The sequence below is a fragment of the Eptatretus burgeri genome, chromosome 1 (assembly GCF_056783735.1).
Source record: "Eptatretus burgeri isolate ZD-2024b chromosome 1, Ebu_testis_v1, whole genome shotgun sequence".
Taxonomy (NCBI): Eukaryota; Metazoa; Chordata; class Myxini; order Myxiniformes; family Myxinidae; genus Eptatretus; species Eptatretus burgeri.
In genome coordinates this window covers 114,217,784-114,238,487 of record NC_140961.1, presented here as the reverse complement: position 1 = coordinate 114,238,487, position 20,704 = coordinate 114,217,784, and the positions used below count along the sequence as shown (strand labels likewise).

The 20,704-nt window shown below is 41.7% G+C and overlaps 1 protein-coding gene across 1 annotated transcript in view; it reads right to left on the bottom strand.

Annotated features, from left to right (window-relative positions):
- The window catches only part of LOC147035215 (delta-type opioid receptor-like), a 91,815-nt gene that overhangs the window by 6,650 nt on the left and 64,461 nt on the right, over positions 1 to 20,704 (bottom strand). Inside the window, exon 2 of the mRNA XM_085895605.1 lies at positions 2,071 to 2,423. Within this exon, the coding sequence (XP_085751731.1) occupies positions 2,071 to 2,423 (353 nt within the window). The remainder of the gene's footprint in view (positions 1 to 2,070; positions 2,424 to 20,704) is intronic.

Genomic DNA, 20,704 nt, shown 5'->3' with positions numbered 1-20,704 from the left:
TGCTCAACATTAAAAAAACCTCATTCATTTAGAGATTCCATCTTTTTTTTGCATACAAAGTCAAGGCTCATGGAAGAATGGGCACACACAATGGTTCAGGATGCAACAGAACAAAAGCAACAAGAGTGTGAGCGTGTGTGTGTGTGTGTGTGTGTGTGTGTGTGTGTGTGTGTGTGTGTGTGTGTGTGTGTGTGTGTGTGTGTGTGTGTGTGTGTGTGTGTGTGTGTGTGTGTGTGTGTGTGTGTGTGTGTGTGTGGTGGCACACAAACAGTAGGATTGAGAGGCAAAATAGGAGCGTTGGACAAGTAAAGGATGTGGGGAAGAATGAGGGGTAGAGGAGAATGCATTTCTAGCTTCTTTCCCAGGATGAGTTGATGTCGGAGGAAGTAGAGATTGGAGACCAGTCTAGAAGTTTGTTGGCTGCTTTAAGACCCTGCCAGTTGGCCTGAGTGAAATGCCAGACTCGACGGTGCTGAGGTGGTTCTCTAATAAAAGTGAGAGTGATGTTTACTTTGACATGCGAGAAATGTGTGTTTATGCATAAAATGCATTTCCTAAAATGGGAATTGAGAAATTATAAGTTTATCACTATGAGAATCAAGGTAAGGCTGATGTTTCTGTTATGACTCTTCATCGGAGTAACAGCAGAGCAGCTAACAGCAGTTGCTCCGACAAAGCGTCATGTTCAAAACATAGTTTCTTGTGGTGGTGTAGGTCCTGAACTGCTGTTTGGAAAGATAAATCCATTGCTGCCTTTTCTGCCAATGCAGGTTGTCAATAGTCTTATCAAGACAAGTAATGTTCCTGATGAAGAACACTTGTCTTTACCAAGATGATAGTGTTCTTCTTTAATATATACATATATAAGTTTAATGGATAGCATTGATGTTATTTTGGATCCTCATAACAGTGGTGGTGGTCCTGTGGCAGCTTAGCTGCTAGGGTAGCTATCATTTCAGAAGCGCGACTGTGTCGCTGATGCAATGCCCCTCTACCAGTACACACACTGGAACTGGTACTCATTTCGCCAACCTCAGAAGGATAACAGGCTGAGTCAACCCCCTGGTGTATTAATTCAGTGGCCGCCGGGGCTTGAACTCGGGTCCCTAGGATCCCAAGCCACCACCCTTACCACTGAGCCAGCACCAGGCTTGCCTCATAACAGTAATCGCATGTAGGTGAGATTGTGGAGGAGGAGAAGAGATGGGACCATACTCTATGCAGAGCGTTGGTGCAGCCTAAGCAGTCTCCTTGGCTCTTGGGCACAATCCTGGACGGGTCGCCAGTCCGACACAGTATACCAGCATTCTGGCACTCATTTTTCTGACTTCGGAAGGATGACAGGTCGAGTTAACCCCACCTGGTATTAATTCAACAGCTGAGCGGGATCCTCGGATCCAAAGCCCTCCACCCTAACCATTAAGCCAACACCAGGCTCGTAAACAATATATAGCATAATATCTCAAAAAGTTGTTGACAGATTTTGACTAAATTGGTGGATGAGTTGGTTAGGTGACAAGAACAAGCCGATTAGATTGTGGAGTTCCAGATCCAGATCAGGCCTATCCAGTGGGATACAAAACGTTAACTGTTCAGCCTGGCAGAAGTATGCACTCTATCGAGTACCGTTCTAGTGTTTGTTTTGTAATACAAAAAGTCAAGCAGTATGTACTATGTAAATCATCAATAATGCAAGCTGTTTTGCAACTCCCATTTTAGGAAATGCATTTTGCATGTGGTTTTATCAGATAGATTGTTGCATCTGAAAAGTAGGATTGATAAGGCACTCCGTTAAAATCAATAGGACTAATAATAAATATGTACTAATATTTAAACAATATGATTGATAAGAAATATATGCAAATATGAATGTTTCCAAGATATGACATGAAATGACCATCGACTCCAAGGTAGGTCTTGCACCCCTCAATGGCAGATGGAAGATGCCAGTCCTGTGATGGTCTCGTCAGGGCAAAATGAAACGTTTTGTTGATAAATACATAATTAATCAAATGAATACTCCTTTCTGAAAATGGAACTATATGCATTAGGTCACAGATTTGCCCTCACCGTTGAATTCCTTTGTATCGGCAAGGACCATCACAGGCAGACCAATGGCCGAGGATGCAATCCAGATGGCGACGTTGATGAGTTTAGCTTTTGCTGCTGTGCGGTAGTGCATAGCACGTATTGGGTGGCAGACAGCAATATAACGGTCCACACTCATGGCTGTGACCGTGAAGATGCTGGTGAACATATTGTAGTAATCTATGGCGATGATTATCTTGCACAACATGCGTCCAAATGGCCATGAAGTCAGGAGCAGTTTTGCACTCTGAAAAGGCAGAGGGCTGGTCACCAGGGCATCTGCCAGTGCCAAGTTGAAGATGTAAATGTTTGTCGCTGTTTTCATCTTTGTGTATCTACGGGTATTCATTTGGAGAAGAGTGGGTTAGGATTTTCGGAACAAGATTAAAAAAAATGAATGGAGTGGGATTAGTGGATCACTTGGAGACAAAAGATGATCAATGAACACAGAAGGAACAATATCATGTTTAAATGTGTGTATAGTTAGAACAATATTGCTTGAAAATGATGTGAGTGGGAGGATGGGGAGGAGTGTTATTGTCAAAATGGCAAGGCATTATTTGTAAAGAATGATTTTCTTATGAAATAAGTCAAGGTGGTGGGATATCTCGGCAGTCGCATGCCATCTTCTGAGCTATCTGCTCCTAGGTATGATCCCAGATGGATAGTATCCCACGATAATCTGGATTAGTAGGTGCAGGGTCCAATAAACAGGGGTATTAAAGCAGTTGTCTTGCCGACCATGTGGATATTAATGCTCTCTCAATATATTTCATCATGTAAGGCCTTTGGGATAGAATCACATCCAAATACTGTAGACTGAAAATACTTCAATAAAACAAGATGATTAAGGTGAAATTTCCAAGCATATTGTTATGAATTTGGAATTCAATTGCACACAACATACAGGTTCCCTTCGTCAGCTATGTCGATAAGTGCATGTTCCCGAGATAGCTCACCTTCCATTGTTTAAATGTTATGAAATCGATTAGATGCGCTGTGGATCGATTTAATAGTTAGTGAGCGAACAATGGAGACATCCCTCCCCCTCTTCTGCGAAGAGGAAGGATAACCCTGCGGTGACGTCAACAACTCCCTCCCACCCGTGGTTGAGCGGGGGTGGGGGTGGATCACGAGGGCATGAGTCACGCCAGGTGCGGGGGAGGAGGTGCAAAGGATAAAGAGGAGATATTTTCTTTGTTCGAAAAGAGTTCGTGGGAGTCCCGTGGTAGGGCTGAGTTCGTGGGCTGAGTTCGTGGGAGTCCCGTGTGCAAAGTTCGTGTGCTGAGTCCCGTGGGAGGAGTAAGCTTTTTGCTTCGGAGGGAGCAGTCGTTCAGCAGGCCATCGGGTCCTGCTTGGCTTGCTTGACTTGAGGCCTTCAGAAGCTTTTTGCTTCGGCTGGCTCAGTGATCTTCGGCTGCTGCTTTGTTTTGGAAGGAACTTGAGCCTGTTGTTCGGCTCGAGCTGCGAGTGGAGGCTTCTTCCTCTTCTTCCTCTTCTTCTTGGTTTGTGGAGCTTTTCGTTCTCCATTTTGTTTCCCGGCTTGGTGCGACGCATCGGCATCTTCTTGGAGTTGGTTCCTCGGGAAAGCGACGCATCGACAGGAAGCATCGGCGCCTCGTCTCACCGGCACGTGTTGAGAAGCGCGGGAGGATTCGCGGGAGCTCGGGAAGGATCGCGGCGATTGGATCCAGCTCGCTCTCGCTGGAGCCAGGGTCCGGACAAATTGAAGACCACACGAGGTGGAGAGGCTCGAGTTAGGCTCTGAGTTTCAGCTCACCTGTCCTCCGAGCTGGAGCTCGTAATTAAAGGCCTCAGCCACCGTTTCTTGTGTCTGTGTGTGTACGTGTGTACGTGTGTACGTGTGTTCGTGTGTTCTGTGTACGTGTGTACGTGTGTCCATGGGCCCATCTAATAAGTAGGAACTGCTGTTTAGTGTAAATGACTGTACATAATAAGTAGACGGTTGTAGTTATTTTGTCGTGCTTTTGTTGCTTGTATAATTGCATACATGTTTTGCCTTATTTAATTGCATATGTGTTTCATTATAATAAATGTCCTCGTGTGAATGTAAACCTGCCCGTTGTGTCCATTCCCTCATTGACTGAACATTTTGTGTGTTGGGAGTTAGAAAGCCGTTGGTTTGCCGTAATAGGGGGACATTTGGACCGACGGCTCTCTGCGATTACACCGCTCGGAATCGCGCACGGACAGGCTCACCTCGGCAGTTTGTTCCGTACGAGTTCGATCGAGGTGGAATACCCCGGTAGTTGGATCAAGTGGGTATTTAGGAAAATTGAAGATTGGCAATCGACCCTTCCCCACGTGATCTGCCGATTGGCGTATTTCGGTTCTTGTACAAGGACCTGTTAGTCGGAGTTATCCGGGCGGCGATCTATATTCCGGGCGATCGGTTGGGCCGACTCGACTTGCGGCTCCGTTCAGAGCGGTCGGTTGGTGGCTGACCCCCGGCCTGCAACAATATTATACTTACTCTTACATATATTATACTTACTAGTGCGGGCCCGTAGTTGTGTGCCCATAGGTGCGGGCCCGTAGGTGCAGCTTCGTTCCTTCACTCTCAAAAACGACGACGACTGGATTGGGGCATTATTGCAATTAGATCGGACCAACCGTATCATAAATGGCCATAACTTGGGAAACACCTGGGAAACATACTCAGGTCCCCAGCGTCAATTGTGACGTCATATCAAACGAAGAAGAAGAATTGTGATGCCCCCCCTTTCTCCCCCCCTCTCCCATTCCCTCTCTCCCCCCTCGTCTCGCTCCTCCTCTCTCGCTCCTCTCTCTCGCCCCCACTCTCACACCCCCTCTCCCGCCCCCTCTCTCACCCCATCCTCTCTCGAATTGTGATGCCCCCTCTCTCTCTTGGCCCTTCTCTCTCGCCACCCCCAAACCTTGGGGTTAATTAATAATTTGAACAATTAATTCAAACCTTGGGAATACATAGCTTTCAAAACTTGGGAAACAGCTGAAACGGATGAAGAACGATATCAAACCTTGAAAAGGCACATTTTTTTCCCCATCGTCAATTGTCCCCAGCGTCAATTGTGACGTAATAGCAAACGAAGAAGAATAAGAATTGTGCCGTCAATCGTGCAAAAAAAAAAATAATTGTGACATCATTCGTGATGTCATAGCACCGTGTCTTGTCATTGGTTGACAGATAAATGGCCGTAACTTGGGAACCGCTTGTCCGATTAATATCAAACCTTGAAAAGGCACATACTAAGGTCCCCAGCTTCAATTGTGACGTCATTCGTGACGTCATAGCACCGTGTCTTGTCATTGGTTGACAGATGAATGGCCGTAACTTGGGAACCGCTTCTCCGATTAATATCAAACCTTGAAAAGGCACATACTAAGGTCCCCAGCGTCGATTGTGACGTCATTCGTGACATCATAGCACCGTGTCCTGTCATTGGTTGACAGATAAATGGCCGTAACTTGGGAACCGCTCGTCCGATTAATATCAAACCTTGAAAAAGGCACATACAAAGGTCCCCAGCATCAATTGTGACGTCATACCAACCGAAAAAGAAGAATAATTGTGACATCAATAGTGCAAAAAATAAATAAATAAATAAGCATTAATTGTGACGTCATTCCTGATGTCATAGCACCGTGTCCTGTCATTGATTGACAGATAAATGGCCGTAACTTGGAAACCGCTCGTCCGATTAATATAAAACCTCGAAAAGGCACATCTGCGGGTCCCCAGCAATATTCCTGGCAAGTTTCAATCAGATCGGACCGTCAATCGTGCAAAAACAAACAAACAAAAAAACATTAATTGTGACGTCATAGCACCGTTTCTTGTCATTGGTTGACAGATAAATGGCCGTAACTTGGGAACCACTCTTCCGATTAACATCAAACCTTGAAAAGGCACATCCGTGGGTCCCCAGCAATATTCTTGGCAAGTTTAAATCAGATCAGACCGTCAATCGTGCAAAAAATAAATAAATAAACATTAATTGTGATGTCATTCGTGATGTCATAGCACCATGTCTTGTCTTTGGTCGATAGATAAATGGCCGTAACTTGGGAACCGCTCGTCCGATCGATATCAAACCTCAAAGGCACATCCGCGGGTCCCCGGCAATATTCCTGGCAAGTTTCAATCAGATCGAACCAGCAGTCGTCGAGAAACAGCGGTCGCATACACACACACACACACACACACACACACACACACACACACACACACACACACACACACACACACACACACACACACACGCACGCACACACACACACACACACACTCATTACTGGAATTATAGATAGATTACATATATATATATATATATATATATATATATATATATATATATATATATATATATATATATATATATATATTGTTACGGATTCGCGCCCGCCGGCGTGCTGACGGCCACGTAACTCGAATCGCGGCACGTCGCCCACTGGACGGACAATCCAGTCGTGACCCTCTCGGACTAACGCCGGGAACCAGTCACGGGTGGACCTTTCGGTCTCACCGCGATCGAGCCAATCAGCCCCCACGTGGGATAGGGTTGCTCGCCAAATTCGACCTACCTAAGTACCCACACGGACACGGACCTCCATGAGCCACGGGCGATCGCACCTCGCCGCAGGTCGACTTCGGACACGGGCCACTTAAGCGACCCGTTCCGTACTATCGGGATAACCGAGCGGTGTTATCGTCGGCCTCGACGGTTCGATTAATTATCGGGCGTATTCAGCCCACTACCAACCCTTTACGTGAAGCAAGATGAGGATTCAATGAAAGAAATGACGAAGCGAAGCGGGAAACAGTTCAACACAAAGCACATTTATTCGCGATGAACGGAAAGCACACATATTCAATTCCACCAAAAGCACATAGAAAAGGAAAAGAAACACAATGCAATTTTACACAAAAAGCAAATGCGACAATGCAGATCTAATACCGATTACGCGAGCACACGGCAACACTTATTCAATTTTACTTCACAGACGGCGCCGACAACACATATCCAAACCAAGAAAAAGAAAAGAGAACCCTCAAGGATGAGGCGGGCCTGAGGCCGAGACCGGGTCGGGCCTACCCGTCTGGTGATGAGACGCGGAGCGGCGATGGCGCCTCAACTCCGCGGGCCTCGCGGACAGTGTCTGGTAGGGGGTGGGAAAGGGGCCCCCTTGGTCGCACTATCTCAGCGCGGGGGGAAACAGGAGGGGGTTGCTGATGCTCGGGGGAAAGGAGGATTTCTACTCTGCCTCGAGTCCCGCGACGAGCGTCTCCACCTCGACCAGGTCGCGCCGTCGGCCTCCCTGGTGTGCAGCTCCCGGCACGACGCGAGCACCCCCTCGTCTGCCCTCGCTGCCTCTCCACAGCTCCGTCCTCTTCGCCCCGACTCCAACGCACACGACGACGACGACGACGACGACCAACTCCTTCTTGCTTCTTCTTCCCAACTCCACCGGCTGCGAAGTCTTAACTCCCTTGACTTGACGAACGCGGTCGCTTATATAAGCCCCGTGGCTTCGCTCTCTCATCTTTGACCCCCTGCCTTCGACCTTTCACCTCGCTCCCCATTGGCCCGAGAAAAAGTGGGCGTGAATGCATTTTGATCCATAAATTTGCATACAGCGACCGCCCTCCAACGCCCTGGAGGCGGGGCCAAATCGCCCCTCGCTCACCGATTGGACGGAACAAAAGTGGGCGTGTGTCGTTTTTGATCCGTTTTTGGAGCTGAAAATCCGTGGTTTTGTACACGCTGTTCGGCGCGCGCCCTGCACGAGTCCAACACCGGTACCCACAAGCGGCGCAAGAACGGTGGCGATGCGACGGTTGCGAGGTGTGACGTGAAGCGGCGCCGCGGTGGGTGGTTGATGTTGTGGTTGGTGGTGGTAACAATGGCGGTTGGTCCAAAATAAAGATAGTAAAAGAAAAACGGCTATCCTGAAGAGTCGCAGCACGCATAAATGACATGTATTCCCACTAGACAACGGGTTTGGGCCTAACTACACATATACTTACCGAGATATCTCACCTAAGGGACCTGAATGGTGGTTTGCGAATTTGGTAACCACAACAATATATATATATATATATATATATATATATATATATATATATATATATATATATATATATATATATATATATATATATATATATATATTATACTTACATATATTATACTTATTATGCTTACTAAGCAAGCATATATACAAATATACTTACTCCTTATGAAATACATTTTCTACATTATAAATGTTTGACCTAAGATTGTCAGGAGATGAAAACCTGAACGTCATGTTGCTTGAGGGTGTGGCTAATGATGTAAAGTGTAGGTTATAGGTATGCCAGAGATGAGGTGAACAAACGAGTACAGGAATATGTGTGAAGAGTTGGTAAGCTATCACCGGCACCATGGCCAAATTCCTGCTCTCCCCCGGTGCCCACAATCCAAAGATGACCATATTATTTTTAGACTGTCATATGACCTTTACCTTCAACTAACCCTAATTTTTCACAACATTGAAGATATTTATTCATACGAGAAACAACTGCTCCCCCAAACCACCTTTCTCACAAGGGTGCACATGTACAGTGCAGACCAGCAAGCCATCTCCACAGCTGACTTGTAACTCCTTCTCACACCACTGGGACTGGCACTTTACAATACACATTTACATGGAGAATTTGCATCATCCTCCCCCTTTCAAACCACCGTGATTACAACTTTTTTAAAACTCGTAATCCCACACTCCTCCCCCCCTTCCACCCCAGGCACACCCCAAGTACAACCACCAAATGTCAACTCATTCAGTCCAGCGGTTCATGAGTGTATATAAGTCAAACAAACACACAAGCCAGATGTCGTGAAATCTAGATAAAAAACAGTTTCGATGGAAACAGCAATTTAAAAAAATAAACCTATCAAGTGTTTTACATGATGAAATGTTGTGCATACCAAATTTGGCCAATACATTTTCTAACTGCAGCCAAATAGGTGTTTTACATGTTTTTGATGGCCTTGACCTTTGACACTTTGACGTGAAAAACAATAGGCTTCTAGCTTTTGATTAGTGAACCAATTCAATGACCCAATGTGTAAACCCTGTTCAAATTTCAAGTCAATCAGATGAGAAATGCCTATTTTATGTAACCTTGACCTTTGACTTATTGACCGAAAGTTATGCTTTTTCATTTGATTGGTAGTTCAATTTAGTGACCCAATATGCAAATTATATTAAAATATCAAGTAAATATCATGAAAATTGATGATTTTTGATATCCTTGACCTTTGAACCTCAAAAACAATAGGCTTCTCGCTTCTGACGAGTCCTACCATGTGGTTAAGTTTCATGAAGATTGGTGAAGAATTGCGACCTGTCGGTGATTTACATACAGACCGACATAATTGCTGGGCAACACCGGGTCCTTCCTCCAACCCCAATCCTTCCCCTCCCTCCATTAGTTACCAAGTGTAGTTTCTTGTGTTCAATTTCTAGTTTCTTGTGGAGCGCTCGCCAAGTTGTTTTAAGCAGTCAAGCAAGCACTCCATTGGAAATCAATAAGGACGGCTGGCGTGGCAAACGCTGGCTTGCTGCTTGGTAACTGAACACATCCCTGGACATCTCGACGGCACACAGGTCATACAAAATGCTGACAAAAGGACAGTTTTTTAAATTAATGATTTTAAATATTAATTATGACGATTTTCATTGTTATGAAAACGTACCTTGTTCAGTTGTAAAACGAACATAAACTCAGAGGTGATGTTGAGTGTATGCAAGTGGACTTTTTTTGTGTACCTCGTCGAGGCTCGTATGAGAGAAAACACACCATGCACAGCAAGAGGGGTGGGAGTGGGAAGGATAAAACAGTGGGGAACAGAGACATTAGAAGATCTGTGGAAGGGAGAGGGATGGGGTGGGAAACATGGGGAATACAAGATGGACATTACAGGGAATTTCAGAAAGAAAAGCAGGGAATTTGAAGGAGGTGGGTTTGGGGTTGTTTAACGGGGGTAGAAAAGATCGAGGATTTGGATGGGGGACGATAAGAGGTGGTGGTGAACAGCTATTTCGAAGGCCTGGAGGGAAGAATGGGTTTGGCCAGAGTGAGGGAGTATATTTCAAAGGCGGGAAAATGAGGAATGAAAGAGTGAAGGTGAGCAGTGATTCGTGATTTTGGTAGTTTTACCAGTAGGGGGGTTGTTGGCGGACGTTGAGCGCCCTGCAAAATTATGGTGGGGACAAATCACAGTCAGAGCAGGGGGGGGCAAGAGCAGAGAGGAGACGGTAGAAGACGAAAAGACCACCGACCTGCCTGGGGTGAGAGAGTGAGAGACCCAAAGACTTAGCCTCACTGCGGGAGATACCAATGATCTTTGGTTTGCACAGCGTGAAGCCGAGAAAGGTGGGCGGCAGAAGCACCAGCCCAGAGGGGACAGCAGTACTCCATCCGGCTGTGGACGAAAGCTTTGCAAGTGGTCAGGAGCTCAGGTGGGCTGAGGAAGGACTTTGCACGATGGAGGATTCCCAGTTGGTGACTGGCTTTGGAGGCGAGGTTTGAAGGCATTCCCAGGAAAGGTCATGGCAGATAGTGAGACACAGAAGCTTGAAGGAAAGGACTCCTTCCACTGGATTGTTGAGAAAGCAGATGGAGTGGGGGGGGGGGGGTTCCAAACGGTTCTTTTGGAAAGACATCGTGAGAGTGTGAGATTTGTCATGATTGAAAGACATGTTCCACATGTTGGACCAGTCTGTGATTTTTACCCAGATCTGCAGAGTGAAGAAGCTGCTGCTTGCTGGTCTGAGGAATAACAGATGGGACGGCAGAGGGTGGAGTCATCAGCAAAGAAATATAGAGGATTTTCCAGAGAGTGGAAGAGATCATTGATGTAAACCAGAAAAAGAACAAGGCCCAGAACGCTGCCTTGAGGAACTCCACCTTGGATAGGAAGAGGGGATGAAAGAACTCCATTTCGGGCCACACGTTGACTGCGACAGGAGAGGAAGTAAGTCTGTGAGCCATGAATGGAGATGGCCTTTCATACAACATTAAATTGCATGTGTACATAATAAATATTTCTCAGCATTTCCCTGTTGGCCTCCTGATTAATTCATTACTGGCAGAAGTATTTCATGATCAAGCCAATGTTAATGTTTATTTACAGCACATAATATTTGTATTACATGTCCATCAATTTGTTTATAAGCTTCGAAAAGTCGAGTGAAAACCAAAAGTTTTTTTGTTCTTCATTTAATGAAAAACCACGATTTTCTTTCCTCTGCATTGTGAGAACGAGCCTTCATTGGGCGGTGTCTGTTAGACCACTGTCGTGATCACTGTGAACAAAACATGCATTCCTTTGTTTGACTTGGAATCAAAATGTACCTTTGTTTCCTCAAAAAGTTACGTTTATTTAAATGATAGAAGACGTGTTGTTCAGTTTTCAAATGTATATCAGAGGCTTTTAAACAATCAGAGCGATGTGGAGTGAAAAAAGATGGCGTTGATTTCTGGCCGGCTGGAGGGAAAAGAGTGGCCTGGCTAATGGGCGGTGCTTTTGACCCACCCACACATCCACGCACCCAAATATCCACACACCCACTCACATCACAGACATGAACTCAGCTTTATATATTAGATTGTTAACTGAAACTTTGTCTTAACAGGATAAAGGAAGGATAAATACATTTGAGAAAGAGCTGAATTTGATGTGGGTCATAAGATTATGCTCTGCAAGTAGTGCATTACAAAACTGTTGGGAAGAATTTGACTCAAGAATTATCCTTCAACTAATGTTGAATCATTTATGGACTGAAGGCAGTACTCATTTTTCTCCATAACCCGACACTGGTTTTAAATGTGTAACGAGAGATTTTATGTTTACTGTGATAGTAAGTGTTACTATATTACCAGACGCAGACTATGTATAATTGCTTTTCCAAACATCTTGCTCGATGATTTATCAAATTTTTAACATTTTAAATGGTGACTGACTTTCTCATCGGTGTAGGTCAACACTCGGTCTGATAAGTCCTTGCTCACTTCTGAGCAGCACCATGGTTTTTTTTTTCCCCAAACTTGACTGATCATGTCCAGTCTTCCTTTAGAAAATGGCCAACTGCTACACATGCCCCAAGTAAGAACTCAAATATGTAAACAATTCCTCATTCCATTTATTATTCGGTTGCTTAATGTTAATCTTTGGTATCCTGCTTTCTTAAATTAGTCTCCCCCTGTACAATAGGGTTAGGCTTATCGCTGTTGTTGGGTTTGTTTAAACAATTAGTTGAAGGGTTTGTTTCAATGATTTAAAAGTACTGTACCTCAGAGTTTCTTAGACCGTGGGGAGTATGAAACCACCATTTAGGGTCTTTTATTTATTTCTTTATTTTTTTCTTCCAATGTCCGAGCTTTATCTTCGAGCCAGCTCAGACTTTTAGAACAAAACTTAGCATCAACAAGATGAAAAAGATATAAAATCTCATAGCCCCGTGGTTTTCGTAATTTTGCTGTACAGAGTTAAAGCACTCACCCATATTTACAAGATTTATGTGTATGCGCTACTGACTTGAGTGGTCATGTGACACGGATGATTGTTTGCGATTGGATTATTATGTCATGAATATTAATGATGGTCACGTAGTTATATTGTGTAAGAGAGTTGGTCACGTGACATGTTTGATGTTTTCGATTGGGAATGCAAATTTCACACAGAAGGGATTCAATGCTCATGTATTTTGGGGGAGACATACTGAATTACACAAACAGTAGAACATTTAATAATACATATTTATGGAAAAAATTAATTCTGTAACTCCACACAATAGAAAACTAGAACGGGCACTCATAGAGCGCATACCTTCGCCGCCACTACTTTTTTTGTTCTTGGTATGAGTGTGGGGAACTGGTTTCATATGAATGGTCTTATGACACAAACCACATATCTATAATGTCAAGACCCCCCCGACTTTCGAGGGCTACGGACTAAACAACAATCAACTCATGTCGTTTTGGCGAGTCTTCACTCACAAGCTCGGTGAATACAACATTTCAACAAGAGAAGGTAATCTCGTTTGATGCTGGTTTCATGCAAATTGAATAAGAATTGACTGAGTTATGCCGAAAACTGCATATTTTTCAAGGGCATGACCCCCCCCCGACATTTTACCCCAACCGGTGACATGTGTTATGACGTCATTGTGTCACAAGATTGGGCATTAAATTCTGAACATTTTGGTGCTGGGTTCATGTAAAGCGGACAAGAATTGACCGCGTTATGACAAAAACCGCATATTTTTCAAGGTCGTGACCCCCCTGACCTTTGACCCCTAACCGGTAACAAGAGTATGGGTGTCATTGTGTCATATTGCATATCACAAGATGAGGCGTTGAATTCTGAACATTTTGGCGTTAGTTGCATGCAAATTGAATAAAAATTGACCGTGTTATCGTAAAAAGACGATTTTAACCTTTTCGTGACCTTGACCTTGACCTTTGACCCGAACGATCCCAAAATCTAATCGAATGCTTCCTGGCTAATAACCAATCATCCCACTAAATTTCATGCAATTCGGTTTAATACTTTTTGAGTTATACGAATCACAAGATTACAAATAAATAAATAAATAAATAAATAAATACACGCCTACCAAAACATAACCTTTCGCAGAATGCGAAGGTAATTATCATTCAGTTGAAAATGCTGTCGGATCAATTTTTGTAAACTGTACTTGAAGGTGGTTGGGGTGAAATTGAAGAGTAATCAGAAATTTTTTTTCCAAATTTTCATTAAATATGCTTCATGGTATAGGAATGGGAATAAAATAAATTAATATTGTAGGGTCATATTACAATTTTTGAAGAAAATAGGTGTTCAAAAGTGAGCGAAAAGTTGCCAAGTTGTCAAGTAATTCAACTCTAACTACCTCAAAACAATGTTCATGAAATGAAAACGTTTAAGTAAGAAAATGGCCGTCGGTCAGCAATCTTGGATCTCATCTCAAAGAAGAATGATGTACTTATGTAAGCTATCGTTCTTCATCTGCGTGCTAAGTTTAAACAAGATCGCTAAAAGCATGTCTGAGAAATGTTTGAGGACGTGTTCAATCCCGGGTATTTTATAACAACTAAAACGGCCGCCAGTCTACCAATCGGCCATCTTTTATCAGATTGCAAAATAAAGTGAGGGGCACGTGAATGCCATCATGTACTGTGTACATGCCAAGTTTGAACAAAATCAAACCACGCATGTTCAGGAAATGGTTGGGGACACATTTAAATGACAAAATGGCTGCCAGTCGGTCGTATTGGATCTCATCTCAAAATAAAATGATATGCATTTGCAAGCCATAGTTGATTATCTGGGGCCAAGTTTGAACAACATCGGTATGTGCTGGCCCCCACACTTTTCAGTGCTTGTATGGACGATTATGGGGAAGATGTCGGAGAGATCAAGCTGCGGTGCATCATTTGGCAATGTCAAAATTTCTGACCTTGATTTTGCAGATGATGTGGTCATCTTTGCGGAGACTCTGGCTATCCTTTTGTGGGCCCTTGAGGTGCTGAATGAGGAGTCAAAGCCACTGGGATTACGGGTTTCCCGGGTCAAAACTAAGATCGAGGCTTGGATGCTGCTATCCTGTCTCTACCTGTTTGTGGTGAGAATGTTGAGGTCATGGAGAGATTCACTTACATTGGCAGTGATATTCATGTCTCTGCTCGCTGTGAATCAGCGGTCAATAGACATCTGGGTCGGGCTTGAGGAGTCATGGATTCACTGAATCATGGGTTGTGGCGCTGCTGGTTCCTGTGCAGGAGGATGAAAGGCTAAGCCTTCAGATCCTTGGTGCTTCCAATCTTACTATACAGTTGTGAGATTTGGACTCCAACCAGGAATCTAAGAAAAATTAAATAATTCTTGTGTCCAGATCCAGATTTGGATCTTCACCAAAATCGAATCAGTTCTTCCTTGTCACCCACCCAACCTGTCCACCAAGTTTCATCCAAATCTGTCCGCAACTTTTTGAGATATCGTGCTATATATCGTTTTATGACTCATCTCTCAGTGGTGAAGAATCACTTAAAAATCCTAGTCGTCGGATCTGCATCTGGATCTTCACCAAAATGGAATCAGTTCGTCCTTGTCACACACCGAATCTGTCTACAACATTTCATCCAGATCCGTACACAATGTTTTGAGATATCCTGTACACAGACAAACAGACAGAAAGGGGTGAAAACATAACCTCCTTCACCTTCGTTGGCAGAGGTAATAAACTCTTTCATCTGACAAGGAAGAGAAACTCATCTTTCTGAAAACGAGTGTGAGCTTTGTGGACTTTAAATGTTAAAATTATTAAACGTGGCATTTTCCTTATTACCCTCACCTAAGGAGAGGGTATTGCATTTAGGTTTGTTTGTTACTTGTCCAAAAAAAATAATTTTTTTTGACAAGTATGTTGATTGCCTCTGTTGGTTTGTTTGTTTGTTACTTGCAAAATCGAAGATTTTTCAAGTGTATTGGTCAGTCGATTTTGTTGTTCTGTCTGTTTGTCTGTCTGTTTGTCACCTTCAGGTCACAATTCTAAACCAATCCTCATGAAACATTACCAAATTGTAGAGGTAGTCTCAACTGAGAAGCCTAATGATTTGAGGTCCAGGGTCAAAGGTCATCTTGATGTCCATTTTCTAAAATCATCAATTTTCATCTGAGAATTAAGCAGAAATTGCATAGTGCATCATGGAATTTGGAAACCAACTATTTTTGAGGTCAAATGGTCGAAGGTCAACTCAAGGTCAAACTTCTAGAATCATCAATTTCAATTTGAAAAATCGTCAATTTTCATCCAATTGACCTGAGCTTTGATTCAAGATTGTCTTAATTTTAATCTTAATGAAATGGACAATTTGATGTATCCATCGCAACCTTTGGAGAGGGGGGGGGGGCAAGTATCGTGTATCTTTTACAGTATGTAATATTTTGCAAGTATCGTGCTCTGCACGTCTTTTTCTTGTTACTTGGCAAAAAGAAAACACACAAATATGGTGATTGCCTCCTTTTGTTAGTTTGTTACTTACGAAATCTATATTGATTACTTCCGTCATCTGTTTGTGTGTTTGTTTGTTTGTGTGTGTGTTTGTGTGTGTGTTTGTGTGTGTGTTTGTTTGTAGGCACGATAACTCGAGAACGGAAGAAGCTACCAATGTCAAATTACACCCCGTGATTCAGGAGGGTGATGGCTAGTGCTGATCAGATTTTGGTCAAAATCGGTCAAAGGTCAAGGTCACAGTGAGGTCAAACACAAAACATTCGATTTTTGATGGTTTGGTACAGAATCATCATAGAAACTTCTGGTTTGCATCGCTACCTTCTCGAGAGACAGCTTTTATTAGACAAGGTCAGAGGTCAAGTTGACGATTTCGTAAGTAACATTCTATGACTGCTTGTTTGTTGATTTGTTTGTTTGTATGCCTGCTCACCTCTAGCCAAAACTGCTCAACTGATTGTTCTGAAATTTTTGGGGATTCATGTGACCGACGCTGCGATGATCGCACATTGAAGTTTCATAAAATTCAGTCAACCAAATAGGTCTAAATAGGCTCATAGGCCAATTTGAGCCGTATTTTCTAAAATCCTCAAATTTCATCTGATTGACCTGAAATTTGGGCTGTACTTGCATTTCAGGTCAGTGAATTCAACCACCTATTACTTTTGAGGTTATTATAGGTCAAAAGGTCAACCCAAAATAGGCCAATTTTAAACAATTGTTTCTTTACATGTATGACCACCTGTCCATGAGGAACAAAAGGTTCACACATATGATATCATTTGTCACATGATAGGTTCACACATATCGTACAAACACTTTACCTTGTAGACATGACCATGACACAGCACCTCCATATAACCATAGACTCACACTGTCATTGAAATATTCAGTGCCATCAATAACCAATTTTTACATATTGCACTGCATATCCCAGCAACCACCACCAAATTATTTTAATGCTTATTTATAATGTATTACATTAAAAAAAACATTTATTTATTGATTTCTATATCTATTTGTTTTAATTTCATTTAATTTATTTATTTATATCAAAATACCTCCTTTATTTAATACATCTATAAATAATATATACATATATATATATATATATATATATATATATATATATATATATATATATATATATATATATACAAATTGGTCTAATGTGCTTCCGGTTGAAAAACCTGCAAATATGGCAGCACAAAAACGCAAAAAACTGTGAATATGCCCATGAAACTGTGAACCACGAATACGCCCATGAAAATGCGAAAAATAAACACCATGAAAATGCACATATGCCCAAGAAACAGCAATAAAAAGAATGTGAATACTCCCACGAAAATTCAAAAAAAAAAAAAACCAGCAAATACGCCGATGTAAAACCAAAACAATGTGAAAAAACGCATACACGCCAGCAAAAAAAAACACGAAAACTTGAAAAAAAACATGCAAATGCAAAAAAACAACCCTGTGATTATGCTTAGTGAGAAACCACGACAATGTGAAAAAATTCGTGAATATGCTGGTGAAATACCACAAAACGTGAAAAAATGAATACACCAGTGAAATACCACGAAAATGCAAAAAAATACATCCGTCAATACGTTGGCAAAAAACCCCCCACAAAAAAACAAAAACACATCGAATATACGAGCAAAAAAGCACAAAAGCACAAAAAAGTCTGAATACGCTGGTGAAAAACCACGAAAACACACACACACACACACACACACACACACACACACACACACACACACACACACACACACACACACACACACACACACACACCCAAGAAGACGCTGGTGAAAACCCATGAAAATGTGAAAAAAAATCCGCAAGCCCACCAGCAAAAAACTGCAAATACGCCAATGAATAATTGCAAATACGCCAATGAAAAACTGTGAATATGCCCACGAAAAGCTGTGAATACGCCCACGAAAATGTGAGAGTACTCCCATGAGAAACTGCAAATACGCCCACGAAAAACTGCCAATACTCTGGGAAAAAACCACGAAAATGAAAAAAAAAAAACTGCGAATACACCTGCAAAAAAAACGTGTTAATATGCCCATGAAAGTGCATTAAAAAACTATGAATATGCCCGTGAAGATGTGAAAAAAACACGAATATGCCCATGAAAATGCGATTAAACCATGAATTCGCCCGTGAAAATGTGAAAAAACAGAAAATACGTCAGCAAAAAACACAAAAATGTGAAAAAACCACAAATACGTTGGGGGAAAAAAAAAACACAAAAATGATAAAAAACCGAATAAGCCACCGAAAATCCATGTAAATGCAAAAAAAAAAGAAAAAACCAAAAACGTGTATATGCTGGTGAAAAACAATGGAAATATCAAAGAAAACCATGAATACGCTGATGAAAAAATGTGAATATTCCAATGAAAGACTACGAAGATGCAAGAACAAAACCGTGAATATGCCGGCAAAAAAATCACAACATTGAAAAAACCTCGAATATGCCAGAGAAAAATCATGAAAATGCAAAAAAACAAACAAACAAAAAAAAAACGTGAATACGCAGGTTGAAAAACACGAAAATGTTTAAAAAAAACCCCCAGGAATACACAAAAACTAACAAATTACAAAAAAAACACCACAAATATGCCGGCCTAAACCAGAAACATATGAAAAAAAATAATTTGAATGCTCCCATGAAAAACTGTGAATACGCCCACAATAATTTTGAATACGCTGACAAAAAAAAACACAAAAACACGAAAATAAATTTTTTGAATACTCCCATGAAAAACTAAATATACCCACAAAAAACTGCAAATATGCTGGCAAAAAACAACTGCGAATACACCTGCAAAAAATCTGTTAATACGCCCGTGAAAGTGCAAAAAAAATCCACGAATATGCCAGTGAAAATGCAATAAAAACCATGAATACGGCTGCCAAAACGTGAAAAAAAAACAGAAAATATGTCAGCAAAAAAACACAAAAATGTGAAACTAATGCAAATACACCAGGGGAAAAAAAAACACGAAAATGAAAAAAAAATTCAAATATGCCAGCGAAAATCCATGAAAACGCAAAAAAATAAAAATTAAAATTAAAAACGTGAATATGCTATTGAATAACCATGAAAATGCAAAAACAAAACAGTGAATGCCCCAGCAAAAAAACAGAAAAACATGGAAAAAAATCTCGAATATGCCAGCGAAAAACCATGAAAATGCAAAAAAGCATGAAAACGCAAAAAAAAAAACTTCCAATACTCCCATTAAAAACTGTGAATAGGCCCACGAAAAACTGTGAATATGCCCATGAAAAATCGTGAATATGCAGGTGAGAAACTCAGAATACGACCGTGAGAAACCGCGAATATGCCCGCGAGAAACCGTGAATACGCGTGAGAGAAACCGCAAATATGCCCGTGAATACACCCACGAAAAACCACGAAAACGCAAAAAACAATGAAAAATAAAATGTGAATACGCTGGGGAATACCCATGAAAATTACAAGAAAGCCTGTGACTATGCTAGTGAAAAAACATGAAAATGCGAAAAAAAAAATCGTGAATATGCTGGTGAAAAATAACGAAAACGCAACCCCCCCCCCCGTAAATACGCTGGTGAAAAACCACGAAAATGCAAAAAAAAAACAAATAATTCAAATATGTTGGCGAAAAAACACAAAAACGAAAAAAAAATGCGAATACGTCCACAAAAAAAACTGCGAATACACCCACAAAAACCTGCGAATACGCCCACAAAAAACTACGAATATGCCCATGAAAAACCATGAATACACTGGTGAAAATCACGAAAACGTGAAAAAAACTGTGGATACACCTGCGAAAAACTGCGGATACACCTGTGAAAAACTGTGAATATGCCCATAAAAATGTGAAAAAAACTGAATACACCTACAAAAAACCCATGAAAAACACATCGAATATGCCCAAGAAACCACAAAAAATTATATAAAAAAAAACAGAATACGCCCACGAAAACGCAAAAAAAAAAACAAACGAAAGTGAACACACTGGCGAAAACCACAAACGCAATAAAATAAAAAAACCTGTATATTCTGGTGAAAAACAACGAAAATGCCAAAAATGAAAACCCGTGAATATTCTAGTGAAAAACTATGAAAATACGAAAAAAAAACAATGAATATGCCCACGAATAACTGCGAATATTCCCATGAAAAACTGTGAATATGCCCATGAAAAACCGCAAATACACTCAGGAAAAACCACAACAACAAACTCAGAATACACCTGCGATAAAACCACATACGCCAGTGAAAATGCGGAAAAAAAACCATGATTAGGCCCAATAAACTGGCAATAACGCAAATACACCTGCAAAAACACGAAAGAAACAGCAAATATGTCAGCAAAAAATCACAACAATGCAAAAACCCGTGAATACGATTGTGAAAAACCACAAAAATAATCTGTAAATATGCTAAACTTTATGTAAATCTGTAAATATGCTAAATATGGAAATTTAAAAAAACCATGAATATGCTGATGAAAAACAACGAACCCCCCCCCCCCCCAAAAATAAT